This window comes from Kogia breviceps, chromosome 4, assembly GCF_026419965.1.
Source record: "Kogia breviceps isolate mKogBre1 chromosome 4, mKogBre1 haplotype 1, whole genome shotgun sequence".
Classification (NCBI taxonomy): domain Eukaryota; kingdom Metazoa; phylum Chordata; class Mammalia; order Artiodactyla; family Physeteridae; genus Kogia; species Kogia breviceps.
The window spans coordinates 157,709,229-157,736,158 of NC_081313.1; the positions used below are offsets into that span (position 1 = coordinate 157,709,229).

At 36.0% G+C, this 26,930-nt stretch overlaps 1 protein-coding gene across 5 annotated transcripts in view; it reads right to left on the reverse strand.

Annotated features, from left to right (window-relative positions):
- The window catches only part of GABRB2 (gamma-aminobutyric acid type A receptor subunit beta2), a 300,505-nt gene that overhangs the window by 144,246 nt on the left and 129,329 nt on the right, over nucleotides 1-26,930 (reverse strand). For all 5 annotated transcript variants that reach the window (XM_067032264.1, XM_067032266.1, XM_067032263.1 and 2 more), the window contains one exon: nucleotides 10,636-10,718. In XM_067032264.1, the coding sequence (XP_066888365.1) occupies nucleotides 10,636-10,718 (83 nt within the window). The remainder of the gene's footprint in view (nucleotides 1-10,635; nucleotides 10,719-26,930) is intronic.

Below are 26,930 nucleotides of genomic sequence, written 5' to 3' on the forward strand. Positions count from 1 at the left end.
TAAACACAATACTCTTTTTGTTTTCTAAGTTCTTAAAATTCTGTATGTATATCTACTGAAATATTAACCAGCACATAGCATAACCTGGATCCAAAATAGTTGCCCTCCGTATATGCAGAGAAAACCATAATCCAAAAGGATACATGCACCCCAATGCTCATTGCAGCACTATTTACAATAGCCAAGATGTGGAAGCAACCTAAATGTCCAAAGACAGAGGAATGGATAAAGAAGATGTGGTACGTATATACAATGGAATATTACTCAGCCATAAAAAAGAATGAAATAATATCATTTGAAGTAACATGGATGGACCTAGAGACTATCATACTAAGTGAACTAAGTCAGACAGAAAGACAAATATCATATGATATCACTCATATGTGGAATCTAATTTTTTTAAAAAGATACAAATGAACTTATTTATAAAACAGACTTACAGATATCGAAAACAAACTTATGGTTACCAGAGGGGAAACATGGGGGTGAGGGATAAATCAGGAGCTTGGGATGAACATACACACACTATTATATATAAGATAGGTAACCAACAAAGACCTACCATATAGCACAGGGAACTCTACTCAATATTACGTGATAACCTATATGAGAAAAGAATCTAAAAAAGAATGAATATATGTATATGTATAACTGAATAACTTTGCTGTACACCTGAAACTAACACAGTGCTGTAAATCAACTATACTCCAATAAAATTAAAATATTTTTTAAAAATAAAAGGATCAAAACCAGCTTAAAATGATACATTCACCCTGTGCCATAGTAAATTTGGATTCACTATCCAAGCTGCTTAAATGTATCCATCTACATTGACTTCTTTAATAAGAATTATTTAGAATGAATCAGTTGAAAAGAAAAGAGTTTTTCTTCCAAAAGTATCCTAATAGGAAGATGTTTTTATATGATATTCAATTGGAATTTAATAAGATGACAACAAGCACATTTATATTTTCTGCTTCCTAAAGCATGGTGAATATCGCTAGGAAGAAGAGATGCCTGTTCCAACACCCTCACAGGGACCTTTTCATATTTGACCACAGAGGCTTTAGATGTTGAGCAGGTGATGACTGTCTTCTCTGGACCTGCTTAAATGTTAACAAAACCATAAATGGATTATATTTTTAAATGAACTATCCTTTCACTTCATCTAAGTACAGATGTCGAAGAACTATTAAATCTCCCTCTTTGGACTTTGAAGCTAGTTACTAATTCCTTTCCTTTTGGAAGAAGTAAAAGAAATTAATTTGCACTTTATACTGTAGGCACAGCTGGCTGAGACAATCTATGAGGAAGTAGATAGCCCTACAGACAATGAAATTTGCTTGGAAAATAAAATCAAGGGCCAGATGAAGATCTACAAAGGTTGACAAGAGCAGTGCTGTGCTTTGGGTCTCTTCTTGGCTGGATTTACTAGATCTCAAAATTAGGGAAGATCTGTGGCAGTGTGGGACTTTTTATATATAATAATCAAAAATTAATGTTATAAAAATAATTATTAATTACTGAAGTTACTGTTTATTTAGATGTCTACCATGTACCAAGCAAAGTGCTACATTCTTTATCTATATTAGTTTTTTAATCCTCATAAGAACTTCAGGTGGTGGATATTATTATCCCTATTTTATCTGTGAGGAAACCAAGGCTCAGCTAAGTAGGGTGACGTTCTCCATGTCATTCTGGTAGTCAGTGACTATGAGAGGCCAGCAAGAACTGGTTTCTGATGCTGCCACAAAGGGCAGTAGTGGAATTTTTTTTTAAGATCCTAAAAGGAGAGACCCCCCGACTGGCTGTCTCAGTAAACACTTGGCATAGTCCTGTGAAGCTGTCTAGGAAAGAGCTGCTGAGAAATTTCGACACTCTCTAATTCACTGTGGGTCGCACTAAGGCTGAGATGGACCAAAAAAATCAACACCACTGAGAAACAGAGCACTGATCTTATTCTCTGGGATGCTGACACTGTCCAGTCCAAATCACCCAGAGACAGGCTGAAATAAAAACACACCAATAAATGAGAAAAAAAGGAACCTTTGCGTTTTGGTAATGTGAGGAGACTGTCAATGGATCCAGTTGAGAAGATTCCATACTTCCTTTCAGACAAGCAGTTCACATGTCCCAATGGGAGGATTTGGATATGGGGATGAAGAGTATAAGACAGCCTTACCCTTCTGAGGAGGGGAGAGGGACCACGTAGCTGATACTGGTATTGAGAAGCTGAACTGGCTCAGCATACAACAGAGGAGCCCCCTAACTATTCCCCTTTTAAAGATATGTAATACTCCCCTCACCCTTCTTCCAGTACTTTCATTCCCGAACAAAACATACTAAGTGGCCTTGGAGTATAATGGAATGTTCTGTCTCTGTAACATAATTTGAACTGTATATATATTTTTAAAAGAGATAAGTCTTTGACTTGTCTTAATACTCTTAAATTATATTTGGTAGCATCATACTTTCCAAAGCATCAGCACACCTGGGACAACGTATTGTTTCTTTATTAGAATTCATCTTATTCCTAAACAGCAAAGTTCAAAAGAACTTTATTTATATAGGCTAGCTTGTAACTTTGTCCTCATTTGGCGCTTTTAGGGTGACATTTCCCTAGAAATATAGGTGAGTATTCCAGTATACCTTTTCCAAACTGACTGAAAGATTCAGAGAAACATACAGACATATACATATAAATTATGTGGATAAAGTATGATGTAGCTGACCGCACAGGTAACAGAAGCATGTAGGTAAAAAGTAAGGAGAACTAGCTCTAAGTGAAAAGACTGGAAATACCTGGAGATGGATTTCTCCTTTTTATTTTGGCAATTAGGTTTCATTGCCTACATGGTGGTAAATATTATCAGGGCCCCATTTAGTTCAGCAAATCCCATTAATTCTACAGAGCTTCTCCATCCCTCTAAATTTAAGGAAAGTTATAAAGTAAGCATAGCCATACTGGCCTTCAAGATTCCTCAGCACTTTATTTCAAGGTTTGCTCTAATCTTCCTTTAAGATCTTAAAGAACTAAATATTTCATCTTGGTAGCACTTTTCACTAATGCAATTTTTACATTTATATGTGTTTATTTAAATAATATCTATGTTCCTCATTATAATAAAGGAGGGCAGAGATACTGTCTTTTTTTGTTCACCATTTTGTCTCTAGAGTTTATTACAATACCTGGTATATAATTAGTGCTCAATTAATATTTAATGAATAAATAAATTCTTGAATGAATGAAAGCATGAATGAATTAACAATAAACTCAATCCTAACATTCTCCTACTCTAAGCTTCCCAGAATCAAGTATATTATCCTGGAATGGAACCAATATATTAATTGTTGATATGGAGACAAGATGATAGTGATTTAGTAATTAAACTATTAGGCTCATTTGTATTTGAGAGAGGTAGGAAGGGAAATAAAGAGGGGAAGGAGGGAAGAGAAGAAGGAAGTAAGGAGAAGCGGGGAGAGGAGAGGGAGCAGGAGAATGGATGAATGCCTAGAATTTGCTTAACAGAAACAAATGATAAATAAGGTGAAATGTCAGGCATCAACTTCAAAGCTAGTTGTTTAAGGGATAGAATCCTAAACTTATTTCAATATAATTAGTTAACTATGTACTTATAATAATATCATGTATGTTACTAATATAACACCATGTTTTATTCTCTATAATAATGATTCACTGTCTGACTAAATATGAATAAACTTCAGTTTTTCATAAGGATAGGCTATTTGTTCAATTTTTAGAATACAGATCTTCCGGTTAATCTGGTCTCTACAAAATCAGGGGCTTTACTAAGATAAATCAGCTAACAATTACCACATCAGTATAGAGAAATTGTGACAATCAGTAGCTGCATAATCTGGGGCAAATCACTTTACTTTTTTGAGTCTGGTTCTCTAGCTGTAAAGACAGAAATATCAATACCTACCTTATAGATTTTAAACTAAAATGCCCACAGAAGACAAAGAAGGTCATTATAAAATGATAAAGGGGTCAATTTATCAAGATATAACAATTATAAATATATATGAAACATTAGAGCACCTTAATATATAAAGCAAATACTAGTAGAACTAAAAGGAGAAATAAACAGGAATACAATAATAGTTGGGGACTTTAATACTCCACTCTTAACAATGGTTAGAGCATCCAAACCAGGAATCAATAAGGAAACAGTAGATTTGAACAATACTGTAGAACAAATGGACCTAAGAGACATACAGAACATTCCACCTGACAGCAACAGAATATACATTCTTCTCAAGCATGCACAGAACATTTTCTAGTATATAGTATATGCTAGGTAACAAAACAAGTCTCAAAGAATTCAAGAAGATAGAAATTATATCAAGTATCTTTTCCTGCCATAATGGTATGAAACTGGAAATCAATAACAGGATGAAAGCTGGAAAATGCACACATATGTGAAATAAAACAATAAAATCCTGAACAATCAATGGATAAAAGAATAAATCAAAAGTGAAAAAAAATTTTTTGAGACAAATGAAACAGAAACACAACATAACAAAACTTATCGGATGCAACAAAAACAGTTCCAAGAGAAATGTTCATAGCTATAAACTCATGTATCAAGAAAAACATAAAGTTCTCAAATAAACAACCTAACATTATACCCTGAGGAACTAGGAAAAGAAGAAAAAACTAGGCCCAAAGTTGGCAGAAAGAGTAAATTATAAAGATTAAATCAGAAATAAATAAAATAGAAAACAGGATACCAATGAAAATAAAACAATCATAGAAGATCAAGAAGATTAAGATTTGGGTATTTGAAAAGATAAACAAAACTGACAAACCTTTAGCTAGACTAAACAAGAAAAAAAAAGGCACAAATAAATAGAATTATTAATGGAAGAGGAGACATTCCATTTCAGCTGATACCACAGAAATACAAAGGGTCATGAGACTACTAAGAACAGTTGTATGCCAATAAATTAAACAATCTAGAAGAAATGGATAAATTACTAGAAACATACAATTTACTAAGACTGGGTCATGAAGAAAAAGAAAATATGAACAAACCAATTATAAGTAAGAGATAAGTAAAAAGATTTATAAGTAAAAGATAAGTAAAAAGATTTATAAGTAAGAGATAAGTAAAAAGATTTAATCAGTAATGAGAAACTTCCCAACAAAGATAAGACCAGAACCAAATGTTTTCACTGGTGAATTTTACCAAGCATTCAAAAAAGAATTAATGCCAATTATTCTTAAACTATTCAAAAAAAATTAAAGAGAAAGGAATGCTCCCAAACTCACTTTACAAGGCCAGGATTACCCTGACACCAAAGTCAGATAAGGATACTGCAAGAAAAGAAAACTACAGGCTAATATTCTTGAAACATATAGATGCAAAAATCCTCAACAAACTACTAGCAAACCAAATTCAACAGCACATTGGAAAAATCATACACCTTGAGCAAGTGGGATTCAGCTTTGGGAAGCAAGGATGATTCAGCATATGCAAATCAAAGTGAAAGGTTAAAATAATACAATTAACTCAATAGATGCAGATAAAGCATTTGAAAAAAATCAACACTTTTTCATGATAAAAACCCTTGACAAATTAGGTTAGAAGGAATGTACCTCAACATAATAAATGCCATTATATAACAAGCCTACAGCTCATATTGTACTCAATGATGAGAGGCTGAAAGCTTTTCTTCTCAGATCAGAAATAAGGGGGCCCACTCACAACTCCTATTCAACACAGTACTAAAAGTCCTAGACATAGCAATCAAGCAAGAAAAAAAGAAATAAAGATATCCAAATTAGAAAGAAAGAAGTAAAACTGTCTCTGTTGGCAGATGATATGATCTTGCATATAGAAAACCCTAAAGACTGCCAAAAAGCTGCTAGAACAAAGTAATTCAATAAAGTTGCAGTATACAAAATTAACATAGAAAAATCAGCTGTAATTTTATACACTAATAATAAACTATCTGAAAATGAAATTAAGAAAAAACTCCTCTTCACAGGAGCATCAAAAACAATACAATACTTAGAGATAAGGAATGCTTGATCAAGGAGGTTAAAGATCTGTACAATGAAATCTATAAGACATTGATGAAAGAAACTAAAGAAGATGCAAATAAATGGAAAGATATCCCATGTTCATGAATCAGAAGAATTAATATTGTTAAAATATCCACTACCCAAAGCCATCTAGAGATTCAATGAAATACTTACCAAAATTCCAACAGCAGTTTTTACAGAAATGGAACTAACAATAGTAAAATTTGTATGGAACAAAAGATCCTGAATAGCTAAAGCAATCTGGAACAAGAATAATAAAGCTGGAGGTATCACACTCCTGATTTTAAACTATCCTACAAAACTATAGTAATCAAAACAGTATGGATCTGTCATAAAAACAGACACACAGACCAATGGAGCAGAACTGAGAGTCCAGAGATAAACCCTCACATATATGGTCAACTAATACTTGACAAAGGAGTCAAGAATGCTCAATGGAGAAACAATAGTCTCATTCAATGAATGGTGTTGGGAAAACTGGATAACCACATGCAAAAGAATTTGCATCAGGGAAATGCAAATCAAAACCACAATGAACAACCACCTCACACCTGTTAGAATGGCTATCATGAAAAAGACAAGAGATAAGTGCTTGCTAGCTAGGATGCAAAAAACAGGGAATCTTGTACACTGATGATAAGAATGTAAATCAGTATAGTCACTATGGAAAACAGTATGGAAGTTTCTCAAAAAGTTAAAACCAGAACTACCATATGACCCAGCAATCTTGCTTCTGGGTACATATCCAAAAGAAATTAAATCACTAGTGCTAAGAAGTGCCTGTACAACCATGTTCATTGCAACATTCTTTTTTTTTTTAAACTTTTTATTTTATATTGGAATATAGCCAATGAACAATGTTGTGACAGCTTCAGGTGCACAGCAAAGTGACTCAGCCATACATATACATGTATCCATTCTCCCCCAAACTCCCCTCCCATCCAGGCTGCCACATGACATTGAGCAGAGTTCCCTGTGCTATACAGTAGTTCCTGGTTTGTTACCCATTTTGAACATATCAGTGTGTACATGTCCATCCCAAACTCCCTAACTTTCCCTTATTCCCACCCTTCTGTCCGGTAATCATAAGTTGTTCTCTAAATCTATGAGTCTGTTTCTGTTTTGTAAATAAGTTCATTTGTATCATTTTTTTTTAGATTCCATATATAATGGATATCATACAACATTTCTCTTTCTGTCTGACTTACTTCACTCAGTATGACAATCTCTAAGTCTGTCCATGTTGCTGCAAATGACATTATTTCATTTTTTTTAATGGCTGAGTTATATTCCATTGTATACATGTACCACATCTTCTTTATCCATTCCTCTGTCGATGGACATTTAGGTTGCTTCCATGTCTTGGCTATTGTAAACAGTGCTGCAATGAACACTGGGGTGCATGCATCCTTTCGGACCATGTTTTACTCCAGATACATGCCCAGAAGTGGGATTGCAGGGTCATATGGTAGCTCTAGTTTTAGTTTTTTAAGGAACCTCCATACTGTTCTCCACAGTGGCTGTACCAATTTACATTCCCACCAACAGTGTAGGAAGGTTCCCTTCTCTCCACACCCTCTCCAGCATTTATTGTTTAGAGATTTTTTCATGATAGCCGTTTTGATTGGTGTGAGGTGATATCTCATTGTAGTTTTGACTTGCATTTCTCTAATAATTAACGATGTTAAACATCTTTCCATGTGCCTCTTGCCCATCTGTATGTCTTCTTTGGAGAAATGTCTATTTAGGTCTTCTGCCCATTTTTTGATTGGGTTGTTTGTTTTGATGATATTAAGCCTCATGAGGTGTTGGTAAATTTTGGAAACTAATCCTTTGTCGGTCACATCATTTGCAAATATTTTCTCCCAATCTGTGGGTTGTCTTTCTGTTTTTTTTTATGGTTGCCTTTGCTGTTCAAAAACTTTTGAGTTTAATTAGGTCTCATTTATTTATTTTTGTTTTATTTCCATTATACTGGGAAATGGATTGAAAAAGATATTGCTGCAATTTATGTCAGAGAGTGTTCTGCCTATGTTTTCCTCTAGGAGTTTTATAGTGTCCAGTCTCACATTTAGGTCTTTAATCTATTTTGAGCTTATTTTTGTGTAAAAGAGTGATCTAATTTCATTTTTTTACATGTAGCTGTCCAGTTTTCCCAGTACCATTTGTTGAAGAGACTTTCTACCATTGTGTAGTCTTGCCTCCTTTGTTGTAGATTAACTTATGCAGCATTCTTTATAATAGCCAAGATGTAGAGGCAACCTAAGTGTCTGTTGATGGATGAATGGATAAAGAGGTGATACACACACACACACACACACACACACACACACACACACACACACACAGAATGGAATATTATTCTTCTATAAAAAGGAAATCCTGCCACTTGTGACAACATGGATGAACCATGAGGGCATTGGGTTAAGTGAAATAAGTCAGAGAGAGGAAGACCAGCTCTGTATGATCTTATTTTTATGTAGAATCTAAAAATATAGTGAACTCATAGAAACAGTTAAAGGGTACAAACTTTCATTCATAAGGTGAATAAGATCTGAGTATCTAATCTACAGAATGGTGACTACAGTTAACAATACTGTACAATATACTTAAAGTTTCTAATAGAGTAAATCTTAGAAGTTCTTAACATACACACACACACACACACACACACACACACACAAGGTAACTATGTGAAATGATGAATGTGTTAACTAACCATATTGTGGTAATCATTTTGCAATACATACACATAACAAATCATCACACTGTACATCTTAAACTCACACAATGACATATGTCAATTATATCTCAAAAAAACTGGAAAAATCTATATCATTTACCAGGGTAATTATGAACTGAAATGAGATATGTGAAAGCCCCTTTGTAAAACTTAAACTTTCCAAAAGTCTAAGGAGTTATCATGGTTTTTTTTAAAATTAATTAATTTATTTTTGGTTATGCTGGGTCTTTGTTGTTGTGAGAGGGCTTTCTCTAGTTGTGGTGAGCAGGGTCTACTCTTCATTGCTGTGCACGGGCTTCTCATTGAGGTGGCTTCTCTTGTTGCAGAGCATGGGCTCTAGGTGTGTGGGCTTCAGGAGTTGTGGCACGCAGGTTTTAGTAGTTGTGGCACATGGGCTTAGTTGCCCCGCGGCATGTGGGATCTTCTGGACCAGGGCTCCAATCCGTGTCTCCTGCATTGGCAGGTGGATTCTTAACCTCTGCGTCACCAGGGAAGTCCAGGAGTTATCATGTTAATTTTTAAATATTCATGTCAAAAAGAATATTCATGTCAGAATTATACTTTAATTACATGGAACACTTGGATGCTGCCTGTGTCCTTAGGCATCATTGGTTCTTCAAAATAAAAAGGTCTTGTTTACTACTATGAGGGTTGTGAAAGGCGCAAGTGACATAACATCAGTGCAGGTGCTTTAACCATGTACAATTATGATTATTTAAAATTCCAGTCAAATTCTACCACAAAAAAATTCTCTTACCACAAAAATTCATTAGTAGTACACAGAAACATATTTTTTTCAAAATATCCTTATATCAGCGATTTGAAACAACCAAAGAATTTGAACTTTGAAGAACATTATTCTCTAAACTGTGTTGTGTTACAAAAATGCAAAGTTATCCGAGAGATATCTACATAAAAATAATCATCAAAATCCCTTGGACCAATTTCATTCAATAGTTCTTTATGGCAAAAATCTAATGTGAAAATAATGATGATTTGGAAATACAAGTATGCAATCAGGTTCTTCAAAAAGTGCATGTAAATTTAATTATCCCTCGAAGCTATTTTTTGAAATGGGCAAAAATACCAGCAATGTGTCATAAATGCAGTATTTCTGCTCAGAGCAGTGATTTAGAGTTTCATGGCTCGCCAAGGCTAGAGTTCCTCCCAAAGACTGAGAGTATCCACAAAGCAGTCAAGCTAGTCATTATGTAGAATGCTGGATATAAAATCATCAGCTTCCAATTGTTTGATAGGATTAAATAGGAAAACATTGCAAAGAATTGAGAGAGAAAAAAGATTTGAAATCCTACTCCACCTCAAACGACCTCTCTGTGTGACCTCTGAAATGGAAATGGGTTATGAAATAAACACTTTAGCCCACTCAACAGGATAGGTGACTGAATCATCGAGAAGGATGCTGAAACTGTGGCCTAGAAAAGCACCAACACTGTAAAACAGGTCAGCACAGGAAAGAGAATAAAAACACACATATACCAATCTTGCTCATCATATGGCCTTCAGCAAGAATATGAAATAAATTTGAAACAATGAAAATAGTCCCTCAAAATAAAAACATTCCACCAATCCGCACTCTATGAATGTATTAACTAATCCAGAGGCCACTTTTACTCTGCAATTAATTGCAGAGATAACACTTGTGAAAGGCAAAGGTAATAAGGACATCTCGTGTCGTGCTGCCATCTCCACTTATTTTTCCAAGCCTGTTGCAGCTATTTGCACCAATTCCATTTAATAAATTCCTGAAATAGCCCTTGGTCTCCTTCCAGACTCTAACTGGATTGTCAGAAAAACTTACAGCTTTCAATTTCCAAGGTGCAGTTTTGTTCATCCAGTGGGTACCGCCTCAGGTCCATCATGCAGGCAGCTGTGGTTGTGATTCTAGAAGAGAAATAGCAATGATACATGCCGTTAGCTGGTCCATGACTGAGCTGGAAAAATAAAACCTAAGTCTCAAAGAAGACAGCACTGGGCCTCTAGGAGACTGATTTAGCTTAAGCTCTAACAACAAAAAAGAGTGTTACAACTTTGGATAACCATTTATTTGATGAGCCTCATGATGCGTTGTAAATTAAAGAGTAGACTAAATCAGTATTCTCTCAAGATGTGGTCCATTACCTACTTGTTACCCAAATCACCTGGGAACGTTTGTTAAACAGGCAGTTCCCATTCTCCAGAAGGTCTTGGGGGTGGGATGGGGCCATCCCAGAACTCTAGTTTACAAGCATCAAAGGTGATTGAGAAAAACAACATGGATATTACTCTTGCGCTCACATTTGTTTTCTCCTCCCCTTCTCAAGAGCCTAAAATCAAACCTTCTGACAATATTGGCTTTGGTCCATCATTTTTTACCTTTCTATACATAGTGTGGTGCTTTGCAAGTGTGTTAGTATAACACACAATATGCCTTTCATCTGTCACCTGATTTGCTCTGTCCTGAATAATCTGATATTCTCAAGGCCTGTTGGAGAGCTTCCTCCTATCGGTTGGCAGAGTTATTTATTTAGGATACACTGTACCTTTATTAATTTATCAGGGAGAAATGAATATGTCTCTTTAATGTCTTTATATTTCTCTGTCACCATTTTCCACTAATCTCAGTTTTCACTAATTGAAGACCTGCTAGAAAGAACCAAAAAACATACAGCCCTAAATGATTTATCAATTTGGTTTCTGATCAATAAGACAGCACAATGTTATGAAAAAGCAGAAGTTTTAAAACACAACAGACATAGGTTTGGATTCTAATTCTGCCTCACTAACTGTGATACACATCAAGATGGTTAATATCTCCTAACCAACCTTAGTTTCTTTGTCTGTAAAAAGGGGGCATTACTTAATAACAGTAATAATAGCCTAACAGAGCTTCTGTATGAACTAATAGAATAATTTATGTAAAGAATATAAAAGAGTCCCTACACACAATAGGCCCTTCACATCTGCTGAAAAAAACTAAGAGGAGAAACTGATGTTAAATTTGACCAATTTTGGCTTACTCTGTTCCTAGAGGTACTATACTGTGTGTTGGAAACAGAGAAATAAGATGCAGATCCAGCTTGGGAGAAACAATCCATAGCTAGACCTTTTTCATTAGAAGGTCTTGGGCAGAGCTTAGACAAGTAGTCCAGGTAGACTGAATCTCTGAAATTCCTTAGTTAGGTGAGAGTCCTACTCCTCAGTTGTAGGATGGAAATACCTAAATGACTTAATGTAAGTAGTTCATGCCTCTTTAGTTTGATTACTTCTTCATTAAGGTTTGTGCTCTGTTAATTTTTGTTTTCCTGTTTAGGGATAAGTGAGCATGCTAGGGGTGATGTTCATCCTGGGTTCCTTGCTCTCCTTCACCAGGAGATGGCTACTCTGCCTCAACTCCTCTCCATCTCCACTGTCTTCCTCAGTGTCTATGGTCCAACTGCCTCACTTCCATGTTACTATAGTATCTTGGTCTCCTAGCCTCTCCATTTGCCTCCCTACTAACTATAATTCATACAACAGTCAGATGTTTTAAAACCATAGATCAGATTTTATCCCTCCTCTTTAAAATTTTCAGTGGCTCTTCCAAAAACTCCAGTCTTGGCTATGGCCTATTTGTTCCCTGAGTGATCTCACCCTTCTCTCGCCAATATTTTCTCATACCAAGTCCTCACTCACTATTTCCAGCCTTCACATTTGCTCTCTCTGCCTAGAACATGTGTCCCCCCGATACTCACAGAGCATTTTTTCCGATCCTTTAGCTCAAAAATCAACTCCTCTGAAAGGGCTTTCCTAAGCAGCCCACCCAAAGTGGCTGCCTTAACTAATGTTCCATCTTAGCTGTTTATTTCCTTCAATGAATTACTACAATCTGCAATTATCTTGCTTATTTCTTTTCTTGTAAGAACTATTTTTCCCAGTAAAACTTAAGCTGTTTAAAGACACAGACTTCTATTTACTGTAAGGGAATCAAAAAGTATCTGTTGAAAGGATAAATACATGAATTATACAGAGTCAAGAAGTTGGTTTTGCTGTGCATAAATCTTTTATTTGGAGGATTATTTTATTGCCTCATTTCTCTTTTTTTAAACCTACAATGTGTCTTAGGTTTTAGGGATTCTTTTTATATTTTTAACAGTAAGTAAATTTTAATCCACTTAATTAGCATTACATAACTAGTACCAGAGTTTATCTTAGTATCGAACTGATTGTTTTTCCTTTCAATGTAACTGATCAAATACCTATATTTTATAAATTCTAAAAATTATATAAAAATTAACATTCACATTTACTCAGGGTTAAAAAAAGACAATTTATTTTTGGCTATGTGATACTTGGCTAAATTTTTCACTGGTCCACTGATTTTTTTTTTCAAAGTGTAGATCCAACCTGAATTACCACTAACATACAGGAAACTGAATTGTGTAGAACAGAAATATTCAAAGGAAATATAGTTAGTTGCATAGTGGGCATACGAAATTCTCATGCTATTTATGAAAAATAGCAGATGCAATCTCCATCTTGAGACACTAGAGAAAATCAACTTCATTTGATAGAATGAACACAAAAGACATGAAAGGTACAAGAGCATACATACCATAAAAAAGGAGAGCCATAAACAGATGACTGACTGTGTAAGTGAGGTGAAATTTGCAATTGCTACTACAGGTTGTAGTTTACACTTTCTGCTGATGCATACTCATGGCAACTAACATCTGTGAACACTAGTGCTGTGAGCAAGGAAAATAAATTGACTAATTCTATTGCAGAAGCAACTGAGTTTCTACTCATGTTTTAAAAATGAAGTATTAAGAAAGTGTTTTACTCACATCAACAACATTCATATTCACACGGATGTTTTACTTTTTTTAATGCTATAGTATACTTTGTAAAACTAAAAAATATCTATAAATGTTTTCTAGTTGATGTTTATAAGCATTTGTATCTCCTGTTGGATTAAAACAGAAACTGTAGCCAAAATAATCCATTTGGAATCCTGATCATACAAACCAGGATGAGTGACCTGAGATAAGTCACTTACACGCTCCAATACTAGGTTGTTCCTAAAACCCTGAACTAAAAGCTTGCCATTCTGCTTTGTTGTGAGATGATAAAAATAGGAAAAAATCTGTAACATTAAATATTCTGCATCTTTTGTTATTACTCACTGCTAATGAGTAAATTCAGTGGTTACTTGGTAGTGTGCATATGTATATGTTTGTATACCTGAAGAAATGTAGAATACCCACAAACTTATTTTATAAGCAAAGCAGAGCTATAAAATATGATACATAAATATTCAAAAGAGTCATCATGCCATATGTGTATACGAAACTCTTATTTACAAGTTTTAAGACAAAGTACTGACATGTAACAAATCTGCATATTTTCTAGGTGCTTTGTGAGATCAGGAACAATTTTTGCCTTATTTCTATTTCAAAAACCTTACCAGGTATTGGCATATGTCAATAACCCAAGATTAAAATTAAAAAAATAATAATAACAACAACATAAAACAAAGACAGCCATGGTCATAAGTATTCTCAAACTGAGGATTTTGAAGTAATTCTCTAGATTAAGTATCTGATATAATTTATATAAAAAATTCTCAAGAAAATTTAAAAGTCAAAATCATCCTTACAGAAGAAGCTACCCTGAAGTGAATCTTACTCAGAAAAGCTCAACGATCAGATCAACATCAAAATCTATTCTCGGGAACTTTCAGATTTGTAACAGGGTTGTTTCTCTAAGAATAAGTCAATAAAACAAATATACTTAAAAGTTTTTTCATGAACATGCCTTTCTGAATCCTGATAAAGATCCTTAATGGGCCTTAAATTACTCAGCATCACTACTAGGAGTCTTTGAAGTGAAGCTAGTATCTCATTAGGCAGGCATCTTGATTAAGTTTCAAGACCATTGTGAAATATACGAAGACAGTTCTGTTTTCAATCAAAGGAAACAGTCAAGGATACGTACAAAATTTACCCCATTTAACTGTAGCAAATCTTCTATAGTTAAAAGTGGAAATGTGTCTTCTTTGGGGCTGAATACTGTGGCATGAAGAGAGCCACCTTTGGGGAATACTGATTATTCTGACTGGGTTAAGAGATTTTTAGATAAATTTTTATTCCTCAGCCATTGGGCACTGTCATCCAAAAATGATTTATGTCATAAAATACCGACATAGTGCAAGAAAACTAAATATGTAACATAAAATAAGAGTCACTAAAGGCATGCATAAAATCAAGAAACACAACAACTATGCCAGCATTTCATATCAAAGCCATAATAGATATTTTATGGTGTCATTACCTGAGATTTACTGATACTACCGTATCATTCCAAGTTTGAATATGACCAAAGACAGTTATTAAGTAATAATAAATGCCTCTGCCACTCAGCCAATAGGAAATAACTCAGAATCATCAACATGACACACTTGGGGTCTTTCAGCAGATTCTTCAAGAGGGACTTCAGGAGCTAGAATACATGGTTAAACATGTGCCTTAACATGGGAAAACTTGTTAGGATTTCAACCAGAGATTATTGAAAAATGACTCTTGACTTTACTTTGTTTGATTTCTTTATCTAGACAACCATCCAGCTATTCCACACACAAAAAATTGTTTTCAGCATCTGCATCTTTGTATATTTTTTAAGAAAGTCAGCTGCCTTATCCTCAACTATATTCAAAACATATTGTTCTACTTCACCACACGCTTTTCCTTTGTTCAAAATGTACAGTTACCTAAAAGCACAACTTATTCTAATTGCAAGGAATAAAGGAACCCCCTGGTATTAGTATGCAGGATTAATAGAGAAAAATTAGAATGTTTAAAGAGGTCAGTTATCAGGCTTCCCTGGTGGCGCAGTGGTTGAGAGTCCGCCTGCCGATGCAGGGGACGTGGGTTCATGCCCCGGTCTGGGAAGATCCCACATGCCGTGGAGCGGCTAGTCCTGTGAGCCATGGTCACTGAGCCAGCATGTCCGGAGCCTGTGCTCCGCAATGGGAGAGGCCACAAGAGTGAGAGGCCCATGTACCACAAAGAAAAAAAAAAAGGTCAGTTATCAAAAAATACATTGACACATATTTTGTGAGCTGTAAAACAAACATTAAAGACACCAGCTCTGGGGGAAAATTCCAATTACTGAATCTAAGCATTAGAGGATGAACTAAAATTTTGAAAAGTTTTGAAGAGCTCATCTGAGTCATTTTCCACAAAGTTACTTAAAATTTTTTGTTTTAATATCTCCAAGAAGACTTGACATTATTTTGTATCTTACAACTATTTTAGCTGGGAAACTAATTTCTCACATATATTCACTCTTGTGATATGTTCTTGCTTTTTGCAGAGTAGATAGAACATCTACTGTAGGGTTTAGGGGACTTCAGCTCTGGCATTCTCTATAAAAATAAACATACCTCAAATTAATTGCCCACTTACTGTATTCCAGACATGATCTAGTGTTACTGAAATGTATCATCTCATCTAACATGAGGAATGTCCTATTACTATCCCCATTTTATGGATAAGAAAATTGAGAGAGGGCAGACATACGAAGCGAGAAGAACTACAATCCTGCAGCCTGTAGAATGAAAACCACATTCACAGAAAGATAGACAAAAGGAAAAGGCAGAGGACTATGTGCCACATGAAGGAACAAGATAAAACCCCATAAAATCACCTAAAGAAGTGGAGATAGGCAATCTTCTAGAAAAAGAAGTCAGAATAATGATAGTGAAGATGATCCAGAACCTCAGAAAAAGAATGGAGGCAAAGATCAAGTAGATGAAAGAAATGTTTAATAAAGGCCTAGAAGAATTAAAGAACGAATACCTAGAAGAATTAAAGAACAAACAAACAGAGATGAACAGTACAATAACTGAAATGAAAAACACACTAGAAGGAATCAATAGCAGAATAACTGAGGCAGAAGAATGGATAAGTGACCTGGAAGACAAAATGGTGGAATTCACTGCCATGGAGCAGTGAATAAAGAATAAAGAAAAAAGAATGAAAAGAAATGAAGACAGCCTAAGAGAGCACTGGGACAACATTAAACACACCAATATTCGCATTATATGGGTCCCAGATGGAGAAGAGAGAGAGAAAGGACCCAAAGAAATATTTGAAGAGATTATAGTGAAAAACTTCCCTAACATGGGAAAGGAATAAGCCACCCAAGTCCAGGAAGCACAAAGAGTCCCATACAGGATAAACCCAAGGAGAAATATGCCAAGACACATAGTAATCAAATTGAAAAAAATTAAAACAAAGAAAAATTATTATTGAAAGTAGCAAGGGAAAAGTGACAAATAACATACAAGGGAACTCCCATAAGGTTAACAGCTAATTTCTCAGCAGAAACACTACAAGCCAGAAGGGAGTGGCATGATATACTTAAAGTGATGAAAGGGAAGAACCTACAACCAAGATTACTCTACCCAGCAAAGATCTCATTCAGATTCGATGCAGAAATCAAAAGCTTTACAGACAAGCAAAAGCTAAGAGAATTCAGCACCACCAAACCAGCTCTACAACAAACGCTACAGGAACTTCTCTAAGTGGGAAACACAAGACAAGAAAAGGACCTACAAAAACAAACCCAAAACAATTAAGAAAATGGTAAGGGAAACATACATATGGATAATTATCTTAAATGTCAAAGGATTAAATGCTCCAACCAAAAGACACAGGCTTGCTGAATGGATACACAAATAAGACCCATATATATGCTGTCTACAGGAGACCCAATTCAGACCTCGGGACACATACAGACTGAAAGTGAGGGGATGGAAAAAGATATTCCATGCAAATGGAAATGAAGAGAAAGCTGGAGTAGCAATTCTCAAATGAGAGAAAATAGATTTTAAAATAAAGAATGTTACAAGAGACAAGGAAGGACTACATAATGATCAAGGGATCAATCCAAGAAGAAGATATAACAACTATAAATATATACGCACCCAACATAGGAGCACCTCAATACATAAGGCAACTGCTAACACCTATAAAAGAGGAAATCGACAGTAACACAATAATAGTGGGGGACTTTAACACCTCACTTACACCAATGGACAGATCATCCAAAATGAAAATAAATAAGGAAACAGAAGCTTTAAATGACACAATAGACCAGATAGATTTAATTGGTATTTATAGGACATTCATCCAAAAACAGCAGATTACACTTTCTTCTCAAGTGTGCACGGAACATTCTCCAGGATAGATCACATCTTGATTCACAAATCAAGCCTCGCTAAATTTAAGAAAATTGAAATCATATCAAGCATCTTTTCTGACCACAACGCTATGAGATTAGAAATGAATTAGAGGGAAAAAAATGTAAAAAACACAAATACATGAAGGCTAAAAAATATGTTACTAAATAATCAAGAGATCACTGAAGAAATCAAAGAGGAAATCAAAAAATACGTAGAGACAAATGACAATGAAAACACGATGATCCAAAACCTATGGGATACAGCAAAAAGCAGTTCTAAGAGAGAAGTTTATAGCAATACAATCCTACCTTAACAAACAACGAATATCTCAAATAAAAAATCTAACCTTATACCTAAAGAAACTAGAGAAAGAACAAACAAAATCTAAATTTAGTAGAAGGAAAGAAACCATAAAGATCAGAGCAGAAATAAATGAAATAGAAACAAGAAAATAGCAAAGTTCAATAAAGCTAAAAGCTGGTTCTTTGAGAAGATAAACAAAATTGATAAAGCATTAGCCAGACTCACCAAGAAAAAGAGGGAGAGGACTCAAATCAATAAAATTAGAAATGAAAAAGGAGAAGTTACAACAGACACTGCAGAAATACAAAGCATCCTAAGAGACTTCCACAAGCAACTCTATGCCAATAAAACGGACAACCTGGAAGAAATGGACAAATTCTTAGAAAGGTATAAACTGCCAAGACTGAACCAAGAAGAAACAGAAAATATGAACAGACCAATCACAAGTAATGAAATTGAAACTGTGATTAAAAATCTTCCAACAAACAAAAGTCCAGGACCAGGTGGCTTCACAGGTGAATTCTATAAAACATTTAGAGAAGAGCTAACACGCATCCTTCTCAAACTCCTCCAAAAAATTGCAGAGGAAGGAACACTCCCAAACTCATTCTATGAGGCCACCATCACCATGATACCAAAACCAGGCAAAGGTACTACAAAAAAAGAAAATTAGAGACCAATATTATTGATGAATATAGACTGAAAAATCCTCAACAAAATATTAGCAAACAGAATCCAACAATATATTAAAAGGATCATACACCATGATCAAGTGGGATTTATCCCAGAGATGCAAGGATTCTTCAGTATATGCAAACAATCAATGTGATACACCATATTAACAAATTGAAGAATAAAAACCAAATGATCATCTCAATAGATGCAGATAAAGCTTTTGACAAAATTCAACACCCATTTATGATAAAAACTCTCCAGAAAGTGGGCACAGAGGGAACCTACATCAACATAATAAAGGCCATATATGACAAACCCACAGTAAACATCATTCTCAATGATGAAAAACTGAAAGCATTTCCTCTAAGAACGCGAACAAGACAAGGAAGCCCACTCTGACCACTATTATTCAAAATAGTTCTGGAATTCCTAGCCATGGCAATTAGAGAAGCAAAAAAACAAAAGGAATACAAATTGCAAAAGAAGAAGTAAAACTGTCACTGTTTGCAGATGACACGATACCATACATAGCAAATCCTAAAGATGCCATCAGAAAACTAGTAGAGCTAATCAATGAATTTGGTAAAGTTGCTGGATACAAAATTAATGCACAGAAATCTCTTGCATTCCTATATAGTAATGATGAAATATCTGAAAGAGAAATTAAGGAAACACTCACATTTACCATTGCAAGAAAGAATAAAATACCTAGGAATAAACCTACCTACGGAGACAAAAGACCTTTATGCAGAAAACTATAAGACACTGATGAAAGAAATGAAAGATGATACCAACAAATGGAGAGATATACCATGTTCTTGGATTGGAAGAATCAATATTGTGAAAATGACTATACTACCCAAAGCAATCTACAGATTCAATGCAATCCCTATCAAATTACCAATGGCATGTTTTACAGAACTAGAACAAAATATCTTAATATTTGTATGGAGACACAAAAGATTCCAAAGAGCCAAAGCAGTCTTGAGGGAAAAAAATGGAACTGGAGGAATCAGATTCCCTGACTTCAGACTATACTACAAAGCTACAGTAATCAAGACAATATGGTACTGGCACAAAAACAGAAGTATAGATCAATGGAACAGGATAGAAAGCCCAGAGATAAACCCACGCACCTATGGTCAACTAATCTATGAGTAAGGGAGGCAAAGATATACAATGCACAAAAGACAGTCTCTTCAATAAGTGGTGCTGGGAAAACTGGACAGCTACATGTAAAAGAATGAAATTAGAACACTCCCTAAAACCATACACAAAAATAAACTCAAAATGGATAAGAGACCTAAATGTAAGACCACGCACTATAAAACTCTTAGAGGAAAACATAGGAAAAGCACTCTTTGACATAAATCACAGCAAGGTCTTTTTTGATCCACCTCCCAGAGTAATGGAAATAAAAACAAAGATAAACAATTGGGACCTAATGAAACTTAAAAGCTTTTGCACAGCAAAGGAAACCATAAACAAGATGAAAGGACAACCCTCAGTATGGAAGAAAATATTTGCAAATGAATCATTAGACAAAGATTTAATCTCTAAAATTTATAAGCAGCTCATGCAGCTCAATATCAAAAAGCAAACAACCCAATCCAAAAATGTGCAGAAGACCTAAATAGACATTTCAAAGAAGATATACAGATTGCCAACAAACACATGAAAGGATGCTCAAAATCACTAATCATTAGAAAAATGCAAATCAAAACTACAATGAGGGGCTTCCCTGGTGGTGCAGTGGTTGAGAGTCCACCTGCCAATGCAGGGGACATGGGTTCATGCCCTGGTCCGGGAAGATCCCACATGCCATGGAGCAGCCAGGCCCATGAGCCATGGCTGCTGAGCCTGCGTATCCAAAGCCTGTGCTCTGCAAAGGGAGAGGCCACAACAGTGAGAGCCCCATGTACCACAAAAAAAAAAAAAAAAACCCCAAAACAGAACAAAAAAAACACAATGAGGTATCACCTCGCACCAGTCAGAATGGCCATCATCAGAAAATCTACAAACAACAAATGCTGGAGAGTGTGTGGAGAAAAGGGAATCCTCTTGCACTGTTGGTGGGAATGTAAATTGATACAGCCACTATGGAGAAGAGTATGGAGGTTCCTTAAAAAACTAAAAATAGAATTACCATATGACCCAGCAATCCCACTACTGGGCATATACCCAAAGAAAACCATAATTCAAAAAGACACATGCACCCCAATGTTCATTGCAGCACTATTTACAATAGCCAGGTCATGGAAGCAACCTAAATGCCCATCGACAGATGAATGGATAAAGAAGAAGTGGTACATATATACAATGGAATATTACTCAGCCATAAAAAGGAATGAAATTGGTCATTTGTTGATACGTGGATGGATCTAAAGACTGTCATACAGCGTGAAGTAATTCAGAAAGAGAAAAAGAAATATCGTATATTAACGCATGTATGTGGAAACTAGAAAAATGGTACAGATGAACCAGCTTGCAGGGCAGAAGTTGAGACACAGATGTAGAGAACAAACGTATGGACACCAAGGGGGGAAAGCGGTAGTGGGTGGGGGTGGGGGCGTGATGAATTGGGTGATTGGGATTGACATGTATACACTGATGTGTATAAAACTGATGACTAATAAGACAATAAATAAACATTTAAAAATAAATAAATAAATAAATGCTGAAGAGGGTGTGGAGAAAAGGGAACCCTCTCGCTCTGTTGATAGGAATGTAAATTGATACAGCCACTATGGAGAACAGTATGGAGGTTCCTTAAAAAACTAAAAATAGAACTACCATAAGACCCAGCAATCCCACTACTGGGCACATACCCTGAGAAAACCATAATTCAAAAAGAGTCATGTACCAAAATGTCCACTGAAGCTCTATTTACAATAGGCAGGACATGGAAGTAACCTAAGTGTCCATCGACAGACGAATGGATAAAGAAGATGTGGCACATATACACAATGGAATATTACTCAGCCATAAAAAGAAATGAAATAGAGTTATTTGTAGTGAGGTGGATAGACCATAGTGTCTGTCATACAGAGTGAAGTAAGTCGGAAAGAGAAAAATATCGTATATTAATGCATATATGTGGAATCTAGAAAAATCATACAGATGAACCAGTTTGCAGGGCAGAAAGAGAGTCACATATGTAGAGAACAAACGTATGGACACCAGGGGAGAAAGAAGAAGTGGGGTATGGTGGTGGGATGAATTGGGAGACTGGGATTGACATGTATACACTAATGTATAAAATAGATAACTAGTAATATCCTGCCATAAAAAAATAAATAAAATAAAATTCAAGAAAAGAAATTGAAAAAGAAAACTGAGGCCCAGGTTGGTAGAGTGATTTTCTCCAAAAGTCACAGAGGGAGTGTTGGACTTGCGATTTTATTTGAGGATGGTTGCCTCCAGAGCCCAGGTACTTAACTACCAGGCTATCACAAACTAGCTAGTTGACCTTGATGAAGTCATTTAACTTCTCTGGAGGACTGGCCGGTTTCTTATATCCCAAATGAGCTTGGAAATTCTATAATGCTATGAAAATACATTACATGTTCAGTGACCCTGTATATTTTGTAATTTTGTTTTACCCACACATTCAAATGCTGTATTTCACAGCTGTTCATTCTGTTTTAGTCAATTATGTAGATTAGCCCACCCCAGACAAGCAAATACAGGCCTTTCCCCTAGGAGTCCCACTTAATATTCTTTCCTGATTGAAGGTCTCCCTCAGCATTTTTCTTCCAGCGTATGCTCTTGATTTACCTCCACAGAAGCCTTCTGCTTAAATTAAAATCTCCAATACTCATGCATAACTGTTTTTAAAAATTCTTTACAAGTCTTCATGTAGAGTCACATGGGCTACTATGCTCAACTTTGTAATCACCAAAAAAGTAAGATTGCTAGCAATCATGCTCCCATTTGATAAATCGTGCCTTTCAGATTAGAGCTATTTGTACTCTTCTGCAGCTGTTTGGCTTTCTGTGACTCCTTGCTTTTCTGGAATCTTATTCTCTGTAAAGATACCCTGCTCATTAAAGGAGACACAGATTTCTACTACCAACTCAGGGATTATAATGAAAGACATTTCCTTGAGTAACACGCCTATGGAATCCAAACAGCAGTATCTTAACATAATCTCATTTTGTAAGCATATAAATCCTTACAAATCAAAATATTAATAGATACGGACATACTAATCTGTAGTCAGTCCCTTGTTTACCAAGATTCCCCATATTACATTCCTGGTGGTCTCATCCACATATCCTATGCTTATCTCACAATGAGAATATCCTCTCTTCTTTCTAGGTTATATCTTAAAGGGAGCCTGACCCTGAGAAAAAGCAATCTATTTTTTTTTCTACTTTTTGACTCATACCCTAACAACTGAAATCTGGCTTCAGATCACTGTAAGAGATTTAATTATACCAGAGCCACTTACCAACTGGAAAGATATACTGCCAAGACTTTAATTATTTCAACAGGGATTTTTTTTTTTTTTTTGGTTTGTTTTCACAATTTAAAACAATGTTTAGATATGTCAGATACATTTTGTTGCATTCAATATTTAAAATATTTTATTTTTATTTATGATGCATCAGAGACATACCATTTCAGAATAAGTTCATCGACTTTATTCCAGTCCTTTAATTTTCTTTTTTTTAACAAAATAAGTGGCTCACAGACACTGATTTAGAGCTGGTCAGTGACTGACTGAGGTTACAACCTCAGCTGGGTCTGCTGTCACTTCTTCCGCATCCAGTCCAGTATTAATTTAAAATGTAAACTCCACATGCTGGAGATCTTCCTTTGTCTCTCCAGCTCCACCCTCCACCCTTAATCACCAGACTAGATGGCATCGACTTCAAAACTACCACCCTGGTTCTCTGGCTTCAGGTTGGATTTGGCCAACAGGGAGCAGACCAGGAGATTGGGAGAGGGGGAGAGTGAGAGATCAGGGGAAGTGTACCCCAGGCCCCATACAGAGGAACTTGTATACAGGTCCCCTGACCATTCCCTCTTCTCCAAGTCTGGGATGCTAGGGAGCAGATTGGCAACCTGCTGATCCTATCTCTGAGAGGGAGGGGGCGCTGTTCCTTCTCTTTATAAATCGCCCTTTTATTACATTCATCTCAAATTATCCCATTTTCACTATGCCATCTGTTTCCTGTTGGGCCCCTGACTGATAGAATATATTATAGAAATGTATTTAAAATCTGAAGTTTCTCTAGCTAGGCTGTCAAAAAAATTCGAAGCATTCCATTTCTGGGTCTTTTGTCTTGGGATTTTAGCGATGAGAGGATGAAGTTTCCTTCCACCTTACATGAACTGCCTCCTTCCTATGATTCCAGTCTCAGTTCTCTGTAGCCCACCCAAAAAGCGTTCTCCCTCCACCTTAGCTAAAGCAGCCTGTCCTCCCCTACCATGGGCACTGTCTCATCTCATTTTATTTCCTTCATAATACTTATCACTATCTTAATTTAGTCTGTGTATGCACTGGCTTATTCATCATTCTCTGTCTCCCTAGTAGACTGAGTCTACATTAAGTTGGGTTTCTACGAAGCAGACCCGGAAGGATGCTCACCAGGGATCACCACCATTGGAAGGAAGGGAGAAGAAACGGGACTGGACAAAGGAAGATGCTGATGCAGGATGCTGACCCAACAACACGGGAGTTCTGGTGGGAGTACTGCCACCAGAGTTACTCACATGAGACTGAAATGACCTTTAAACCACCTCCGTCCTCTACCATCACTACACTCACACACCTTCCTTGAGAGGCTGGCATCTGATGTCTGAGGAGAAGATACAATGAATTAAAAGGTCAGCGGGAAACATGTTCTGAGGTTGATCCAGGCTTCGACATGCCCTCACACATACATATTTTCCCTGCAGTGCATGGTTGCAACTGTGATAACCTGAATTACTGCTGCTGTTAATTTTTAAACACAAAACATAAATTACTCAGAGCTGCCTCCTGTCACATACTGGCAACTCAGCTTGTACTTCCGACTCTAATAAAAGCCACCAACACTGCCGTCTCAGACTTATCTGCCACTCTGATCTCTAATGGCAAAAGATTTCCATCTCAATGGCATTTTTGCTATTTACGGCTTTTACATAAAACAGGCAGCAAATATGTGGGAAAATGTTTCACATCATTAGAAACCACACATTTGTGTTAAAAACTTATACAGTGCTCTATGTCAATTATGTCTCAGTGGAACTGGAAGAAAAAAATTAAAAATAAATAAAAAGCATAATACAAAATTAAAAAAAGATGAGAAAAATATAAATTAAACCATGAGGATTATTACCTATCTAATCAGCAAAAAATTGAAGACATTATAATATTCACTGCTACAGATTCTGCAGGGAAACAGACCCTCTCACACACGCTGCCAGTAGAATTATAAATCAGAACAGACTTTCAGGATGGTATTGTAATAGAGAAGAATGGCCAGCATAGTGTTTAGTGATCTTCTGTAAGACTGGGATACACAGGGGCACAGAGGTCAAGAACACAGGACTTGGTAATGAGTGGTCCTGGGCCCACATCTTGACCCTGCCTCTTGCTGTGTGACCCTGAGCCAACACATAAAGAGGAGCTGCTATAATAAAAGGTCCTTTTGAACGCTGGACAATTATTTCTTCAGAATTCTATGGAAGCATGACCCTAAGCATCTCACCAAAAAGCAATGACTTTCTTCTGACTTGTAAAAATCATCTCATTTCTTGAGAAGCTTTTAGCTACTTAGGATGAAGTTTTGAAGTGGGGGGGCAGGGGGTGCCTGTGGATCACAGAGGCCCTATAGCTGAAGACTAATTAAAACAAAAAATTTAGAAGCTAAGATGGAAACGATATATTTGAAAAGTTACCCCTAAAACACATCTGTAATACAGGGTAGTTTGAAAAAACAAGAAGAAAAGAAAAAACAAATTGCCTTGTACCCAAATGATGATGCACTGAATAAGAAGCTTAACTGACTAAATAAAGAATTGAAGCAGAATAAAGTGAATCATTTAAAAAAAACCTGGGGCTCATTTTAAAGAAAACTTTCAAAGAAACAGAAAAGCCTCACAAAAAATAGAACATAAACACTTATGTTGAAAATGACAGACAATTTACAATACAGGTCACTAAAATATACAGCACATCACAAAAAGGTGAAAATGAAGATAAGCACATCCAATTCCTAGATGAAAAATGAAAATTGAAAATAGAAGATATCATAAGGAAAAGGTGTGTAACAGTCTTTCTATATGGATAATTTCATTTCCTCCAACCTGGGAGATGGGAACAGGGTTGGAAGAATGAGAAGATTAAAGAATGGCTACGCTGTCAATACTTTCCCCAGCTCGCCTAGTCTCTCTGTCTCTCTGTTAGTTTCTCTCTCTAGAAAAAAAGGCTTCATAATTCAGTAAAATGTTACTGAGTATTAAACACTGAAAATTAATTGTTTGACAAATAGCTGAGTGAGTTCTGCTGTTCCAGCTGGAGAAGAGAACAGACTGATAGATGTAATAAGAGCCTCTATTTTTTCGGAGGGCTCAAGGGAGAGATGATCTGCTGTTCGCATGGTCCAAACAGGAAGCTATGGTCATAAATTCTAACACGAAGGACATGGAGGATTTAGGTTAAATGGAAAGATGACTTGGCTGATAGTGAAGGCTATAAAATCATGAAATGGCTCCCCGGGGTGGATGGTAGATATCCCTTTCTGAAAATGATGTGTAAAGAAGAGGCTCATCTGTCAAGATGATGGAGGAGGGCCTAAGCATGGTATCAGGATGGTCGCGGTGACAGTCTGTATTTTCTGGTTCACTAAAGCAGCCTCTATCTTTAATTTAAAGCAAATGTCTAAATCCCTTACAGCCTGGGCACACCTTTGCTAATTTGG